Source organism: Perca flavescens, chromosome 5, assembly GCF_004354835.1.
Source record: "Perca flavescens isolate YP-PL-M2 chromosome 5, PFLA_1.0, whole genome shotgun sequence".
Taxonomy (NCBI): Eukaryota; Metazoa; Chordata; class Actinopteri; order Perciformes; family Percidae; genus Perca; species Perca flavescens.
This window is the reverse complement of record NC_041335.1, coordinates 31,557,564-31,565,847: the sequence shown is the minus strand read 5'-3', so window position 1 is coordinate 31,565,847 and position 8,284 is coordinate 31,557,564. Positions and strand designations below refer to the sequence as shown.

Sequence of the window (8,284 nt, the reverse complement as noted above, 5' to 3'; positions counted from 1 at the left end):
TGTGCATAACTCTATACTTTGTGCACAGACATCCATCAAGGCTGCATTATAATCTAAATGTGTTATTAAAACTAAAAATAATGTTGTTAATCTGCATCTTGAACCATATCTGCCAAAACATATGCAAAATGAGACGCATGGGACACAAGTACCAGTTCATAAGAGAAGAGGGGAATTAAAAAAGAGGGGAATTAAAAAAAAAGAATGTACCTATAGTACCCTACCAGACAAAAAGTTTCAGAAATGAAAAACAAAACTGTGTTGGTGACTTAATATCTAAATAGTGTCAAATGCTTCTATTATAAGGTTAATACACAGGTTAATACAGGGGAAAGATATACTGAGGCCAAGTGTTAACCCATGCTCTAGGGCCCCACTGTTTTTTAATGATCTTCTGTGATGTCATCATGTTGTGTGGTCTTCAATCACATCCCAAAGAAATATATTTTCTACCAGAATTTTTTTTTTTTATATAAAAACTTATGTATCAAGAAGAGTTTTTATGTAATATGACTATTAAAAAATAAATATACCAGTGGATCATCCTATGTATTATGTATATGGGAAAATCGTACGATGTACAATTCCAGTGAAATATTATTCTATGAAATATTACCCCAAAAATTCAGCAAGCTGCACTTTTATGATGCCAAATCTGCTGAGCTTCTGGTGTATTTATAAGTTTTAAGAGACAACCCTATTTCAATCAATGCTTAACTGCAATGCAGGTTAGAAGTGTTACATTTGTGCTGAAATATGTGAGCATTGTTTTGTATTTTTATTTATTTACCTTTATTTAACCAGTAAGAGACTCATTGAGATTAAAAATCTCTTTTTTCAAGAGTGTCCTGGCCAAGACAGGCAGCAGTACAACCACACACAAAATACACAAAAACACTAAAAACATACAACTGAAACAGCAAATCCCTCAAAGTCAACCACAATCCTAAACATCTGCAGCCAGATGTGGCTGCATCCAAGTCAATCAGCATCCTCTTAAAAGCGACCAATGAGACCAATGAGAAGGAAAAGATCCTGGAAACGAAGATTGTAAGTCCCGATACTATTTACGCTGATATACTGCATGTAGGATGGAAGTACCGGAGACCTAAAATAGCCTTGTATATGAAGATATGCCATTGTTGAAGTCTCCGTGTTGATAGAAAAGGCCATCCAACACGTTCATACAGTTTGCAATGCTGAGTGAGGGCTTTAAAACCAGTGATGGACCTCAGAGATCCATGGTATACAGTGTCCAGTGCATGTAAACTTTAAGACGAAGCATGCATGTATAAAACATCACCATAGTCAAGTATAGACATAAAAGTGGCAGCAACCAGCCTCTTTCTAGATTCGACCGAAAGGCAGGAGTTGATTCTGAAATAAAACCCTAGTTTAAGTTTTCAATTCAAGTCAATTCAATTCAATTTTATTTATAGTATCAAATCATAACAAGTGTTATTTCGAGACACTTTACAGATAGAGTAGGTCTACACCACACTCTATAATATACAAAGCCCCAACAATTCCAATAAATTACAGTAATTCCCTCAAGAGCAAACAGTGCGAAAGTGGCGAGGAAAAACTCCCTCTTGGGAAGAAATCTCGGACAGACCCAGGCTTTTGGTAGGCGGTGTCTGACAGGCCGGTTGGGGATATGATGAACAGTGGCGATAATAGTTAAATTAATAATGGAACAGTGACTTTTAATCTTTTTGCTAGCTGCTGAATATGAATTTTTTATTATTATATTTAATTAAAACCCCAAAGAACAGGAGAAGAGTCTAGCATCACAGTGGTCGACTAATGAAAGACATGAGTGTGTGTTTGTGTGTGTTTGTGTATGCGTGTGCCTGTGTGTTGGCTGATGTTCTCCAAATCCTCTGAGGTCATGACAGTTTTTACTTTAGTCTAAAACAGGTCTGAGCGCTGATTACTGTCCAGCATTCTTCACCTTGTTTTAGATATGAACATGTGGGATTGCTCTTACCCTGACACTAATGATTCAACATTTAGCCTAATTAACATTTTGTGTCACAATGTCTCTTCCATGAGGAGGTCAGAGGTCAGTCACCCACACTAGGGACTAACAGTCAGAATATCGCGGCATCTGCTGCAGACATTTTGATTATGTCCCGACTCTATGGAACCAAATCCAAAATCACTTCTTGAATTGTATTACATTATCCATCAAAGAACTGAAAACCTTTGAAGTTCAGAAAACATTTTTGGAAAATAATTTATTTATCAAATAGTACTGGAGACATAGGTTATTTAATAAATGCATGATGTACTTTAATTATATTGGCCTACTGTAGATTTGAGTCACAATGCACACACAAACCACTGAAAAGTGACATCAGACTTTCTGAAAATACTCCTGGTGCTCACCACAAACACATACTATCAGTGCAATACCAAAAACTATCTACATTTAGATTGTATGAGCATTAGAAGCATATTTGGTGCATTACAAAAGCACAAAATGCAGTCAAAATAGTTCATTTGGCCAAAAAATATATGGCCAAAACCATTGCTTCAACAACATTCTTAAAAATGGTGCATGTACAGCTGTGGAACAAGTTTAAAGATGGTTATTATATCAACATTTTATTTGTGGTGTGATTTACAAGAACCCAAGGGCGATAAAAGAAGAGGGATGTTTTTAATTCATTTTCAATGTCTTAGGATTCGGGTATTCAGGATTAGATGTCAGAGTAACTAACACCAAAAGAATTATTGATTGGCTTAAGGGAAGTCCAATCAGCAGAGGGCCAGCAACACAGCTACTCTTCACCTTTGAATTCAGGGAGGAGTAATCACTTCCTGAGAGGTTAAACATTCAGTATCACATCCTCAGTTACAAACGACTTCTTTCCTGGGGAACCTGCGTTCACTCAAGTCACTTCTTCCGCAATTCATTTGTCACTCTTTCTAGGATTGAGACAAAAAACTGTGTAAGTATGAAAAGGAGAATAAGCAGTAGCCTACTGTATAAACAAAAGCATAAAAATTACCTAGATCCTTTGTTACACGTCCATCAGAAAAGCAGGGAACATGAGTCAGAAGAGGAAAGAGAGACAGAGTAATCACCATGAAGAAGATTGTTCAACACAGAATAAGAACAACAGAAGTGTTTATTATTCATACCGGTGTTAAATAATGAAGTGGGTCTTTATTAAGAAAACACTCGCTGACCTTAGAAATGAGATGAAGCTTGCGTGACAGTCTTTATTTTAAGTTGATCTTAAAGGAGCCGGTTCCCTCGTTAACCAACTTACAGTACATCTCCACTGCTCTGCCCGACAACCCTGCCTGCCATCTGCCTCCACTTCCTTTTGTCTTATTTGTCTGTCTGCGTATGCTCATATTGGCCATAAATTACATGGCTGTTGCATGAAAGCACCCTCATAGCAAACTTTTAAATCATTACCTCACTTTCCGTGGACGTCATTGCAGAGCTATTAAAAGTCATGCTGAATGAGAAAATTAAACAAAATGATGGTAAAAGATGATATGACAGCCAAGACTCACAGTATAACCGAGAACATTCCCACTCAACATTTGATTCTGTATTTTACGGTCAGGAAAGACGCCAAATAGTGTAGATTTGCCAGAATTTAGGGATTGACATCATGGGACTGGATAATTTGTTCATATCGTACATTATTCCAGGTTTAGGCTCAATATGAAGTGTAGATTGAGTTCAGTGAAGTTTATCAGGTATACAGACACACAGTATTAGAGAGGACTTTTTCCACCTGTGATCCTACTGTAGTTACTTTGAATTTAAATTAGTTGAATTCAATGATTTAGCTTCTCAAGGAAGAGCTACTGTGATTCCATTAAAAATTAAAAGTACACTGCACAAACACTTTTGGAAAAACCTGCCACAGCAGTGGTTACCTATCTAGGAGGTCACAAGATGAACATGAGGGGTCATGAGATGCAAAAAAAAGGTCACACTGGAAGTTTGGCCCTTCTATGTGCCTGAAACTTGAAGTCTTCACAGTTCCAAAGCAGACCTCACCGTGGCTGTAAAATCAAAGGGGTAAGCCTCTCTTCAGAACTCGAACCTCCTATGGCGCCATTTTGATGCTACCAAACGCTCACCCACCGTTAGCATTCCATTGACAGCCATTCATTTTGACGTCACTTTGACAGCGAATAACTTTACATCTGAAGCGTTTAAAGACTTTATTTGTCCATTGTTTATTTCTAAAGAAACGACAATGTATAAAAGGCTCTATTACCTTGTACCTCACGTTATGGCTCCGTAGCAGACGTTTTTATAAAAATAGGCTAACGATTGTGTCATAACCACGCGACTTACTGTCGTGCACAGTAGAGGAATTACCGTATAGTAGCTACAGGAGAAGCTCGCAGGCATTTTCAACATACATTAGCTGTGTACGTTTAATTACTAATGTTAACTAGCATTTTAGTTAGCAATAATTAGCCTGTGCCCATGTTATCTCCTTACATATACCTACGCTCTCCGTCTCTGCAAGATTGGGAATGATTGAGATTTCTCGTGGCACAGTTACCCAAAAACGTACAACTTTCAGACAGGTTGCTCATGTCACATCTACGTCGTCTCTCTCAGTTGGAAAAGTGCTTCTAATATCCTTCACTGGTCTCCGTCCAGAGCAACGGGATTTGTTTGTCCAGTTTATATGCTGTCTATGTCTAAACTGAACATGTGGAAAACTGACCTAAACACATGCACAAATAAATTTTATGAAAAAAAATTCTTATCTTAAAGGACAGTTAGATTTGGTCTAAAATAAACTTACTGCAAAATGTGGTGGACCAAGCAAGTAGAGCCCCTCCAAGGACATTTGTGAATTGTTATATTGGGCTATAAATAGAATTTACTTGGCTTGACTAGATGTATATATCTATGGTTTTTCCCCATGTGAACGTCATGGACCTGTATTACTGTTTCATTTGTGGGGGCGTGATGGTATTAACTTCCGCTTCCTGTGATGCGGCCACATTGAAATACAGGTATGGCGGTTGCTTAGCAGCCTTTTACAACACAGAGCGCGTAAAGATGGAGTACAGCACAGCATCCCGTTTCCACGATTCTGTAACACAGTTTAAAGTCTACGAAGATTACCTTGACTCCAAAGTCACGCCAATGGATTTATTTTACTTAAAAGTGAGTCACTCTTGTACAAACTATAATTGACTTTAGTCCTGCCTGTATTGTTCTGTGTTGTACACCACGCCAGAACCGCTTTCGCTAAACTGTCAGTTTAAGGCAATCACTGCGAGAATGCATCAGTGCACGTTAGGAAAACTTAACTTTCGACTTTTCAAAATCACCTAGCCCCCTTCTTCAAATCGTCATGTATCTCCCAACCCGTTCTTATTAATAATATAACACCACCTGGTTCAGATGTGTTGCTTTTAAAGACCGCAATAACAGCAGCTAGCTAACGTTAAGGTTAACGCTAGCTAGCTGACTTTGTTCTGGTGTGAGAAGATTATGGACCAAGAAACCCGATTTTACACGTTGACTGGTTATGAATGTATTCGCCTTTTACTCAGTAAAACATTTCCCATTATTGAGTCTGGAGTCGCACAAATGCTGCCTTTGCCATGGAGATAAGTTTTGTTGGTGTAGTGCCTGTGGTCGCACGCTAGGTGGCAGTCACACACAGGTATGGAAGGGGTTTGCACCATGGATGTAACACTAGGGGGCTTGCCCATAGATATACATAATAAAGGCCTTAATTAAGAATCAGAATCACCTTTATTGGCCAGGTTTGCATAAACAAACAAGGAATTTGACTCTGGTTAATATTCACTCTCAAAGTACAACACTCACTTAACCTGTAAGGAATAAAAACAGGAGAGTAATATACATACATATATATATATATATATATATATATATATATATATATGTATGTATATTACTCTCCTGTTTTTATTCCTTACATGTTAAGTGAGTGTTGTACTTGAGAGTGAATATTAACCAGAGTCAATTACATATATATAAGGAAGGAATAAAAACAGAAAGGACAGATATATATATCTGTCCTTTCTGTTTTTATTCCTTCCTATATATATGTGTGTGTGTGTGTGTGTGTGTGTGTGTGTGTGTGTGTGTGTGTGTATATGTATATATGTATATGTGTACAGTACAGGCCAAAGGTTTGGACACTCTCATTCAATGTGTTTCCTTTTTATTTTCATGACTATTTACATTGTAGATTCTTCCTGAAGGCATCAAAACTATGAATGAACACATATGGAATTATGTACTTAACAAAAAAGTGTGAAATAACTGAAAACATGTGTTATATTTTAGATTCTTCAAAGTAGCCACCCTTTGCTTTTTTATTAATAAGGGAATAAGTTCCACTAATTATGTTAGGTGTAGCAGGGAGGAGTAGGGAATGGCGGACCCAAAATGCAGAGAGCAGGCAGGCAAGAGAACGTTTGAAGAGGAAGATTTATTAATAAAACACAAACAAACCAAGGGAGACCTGTTAACGGCAGCAGGCAAAAAACGATTCCAAAAACAAAGACCAAAGGCATCAAAAAACCAAGGGAATCCAAAAACAGGAATAACCGGGAGCACTGACACTGGGGGACACAAAACACACAAAATGATCAGACACCGGACAAGGGGAACACAAAGACTAAATACAGAAGGTAATGAGATAACACAAGACAGGTGACACAAGGCTGGGAAACAGGTGAAACACATTAGGCTGGGCAAAGCAATCAAAAAGGAGGGAAACACAAGACAGGAAGTAAAGTGGACAAGACAGAAAACCAGAGACTTCAAAATAAAACAGGAAACTGAGCAAAAGACAACACAGAAAACAGACTACCAAACTAAGACAACACCAAAACCATAACAAATTAACCCTGACAAGGCACACCTGTGAAGTGAAAACCATTTCAGGTGACTACCTCATGAAGCTCATCGAGAGAACACCAAGGGTTTGCAGCGCTATCAAAAAAAGCAAAGGGTGGCTACTTTGAAGAATCTAAAATATAAGACATGTTTTCAGTTATTTCACACTTTTTTGTTAAGTACATAATTCCATATGTGTTCATTCATAGTTTTGATGCCTTCAGTGAGAATCTACAATGTAAATAGTCATGAAAATAAAGAAACACATTGAATGAGAAGGTGTGTCCAAACTTTTGGCATGTACTGTATGTATATGTGTATATATATATATATAGTATACAGTATAACAACACAATAACATTTACAAAAAATATATACAATAACAATTTGAAGATAGGGAAGGAATAGTGCAATATCAGTATAGTCAGATTTAAGATTCAGATATCAATATAGTGCAAGGCAGTTCAGTGCAATGGTAATATTAAGAACAATATTGTAATTGTAAGATTGAAATATACATGAGGTAGGTGAGCAGAATCAAAGTGAATCCATGGTCCTATATTGACGTGAGTGATACTGTTTAGCGAATTAGCAGAGTTGACTTTGACAATATTTTGAGACTACAAGTACTGAAAAAGCTTTCAAATGATTTAAATTGTCTAGTTTCAAGAATTCAAAAGTCTTAATCATCACTTTTGCAAATGTATTACCTGGAATGTATCTATGAAATGTAAATAATGTTTGTTTGTTCTCAAGGGGAAGTGTCTATAAGTGGCCATAAGTTTAGAATGTACATCTTTGTTTCAACATAATACATCTGAATCATAATTAGATAATTTGATTTAGCTCTTTTCTTGTCTTAATCGTATTCTTAGTGGTATACAAATAGCTCTAGATAGACTTGAATTGAACCTGAGTCCTGCTTTTGCCCAGCAGATGGCACACTTGCTAATGTTATACACAGCTGCTGCAGAGTGCCACTTTGTTTGAACACCTGTGTCCACTGAGAAGAGAACAACTCATATCTGAGCTGATAATCAGCTGCAGTCAACTATCAAAGTCAATCACCCCTGTGTTGTGACACACCATAGTTATGCTGATAAGCCCTATGTTCTAATAATAAGTCAGCTAATTATATTGTTATTTAGGACTTGCCATACTATGACTAAGAGCTCAGAAAAGTGTTAAAGAGGGTTTATTACAAGGTATGTAAGGCTTTTGCCAGAATAGATGTTGCAGAGTATTAGTCCAGGTCCTGGTGTGTTGACTGTAAGAATCAGCTCATTCAAATAGACTTATTCAATGAGCCTTGAAAAATGAAGACAATGATTTTCAGGCCAATTTTAGGATCGACAAATGTCTGAGACTCATTTCTGGTGAGCCACATCAAAGTTAAAGGAAAATATA

General features: G+C 37.2%; 1 protein-coding gene across 1 annotated transcript in view; it reads left to right on the top strand.

The window, feature by feature from the left end:
- Positions 1-5,018: 5,018 nt before the first annotated feature.
- Positions 5,019-8,284, top strand: part of cfap299 (cilia and flagella associated protein 299) — a 75,706-nt gene continuing 72,440 nt past the window's right edge. The window contains exon 1 of the mRNA XM_028578819.1: positions 5,019-5,164. Coding sequence (XP_028434620.1) covers positions 5,057-5,164 — 108 coding nt within the window. The 5' untranslated portion in view covers positions 5,019-5,056. The remainder of the gene's footprint in view (positions 5,165-8,284) is intronic.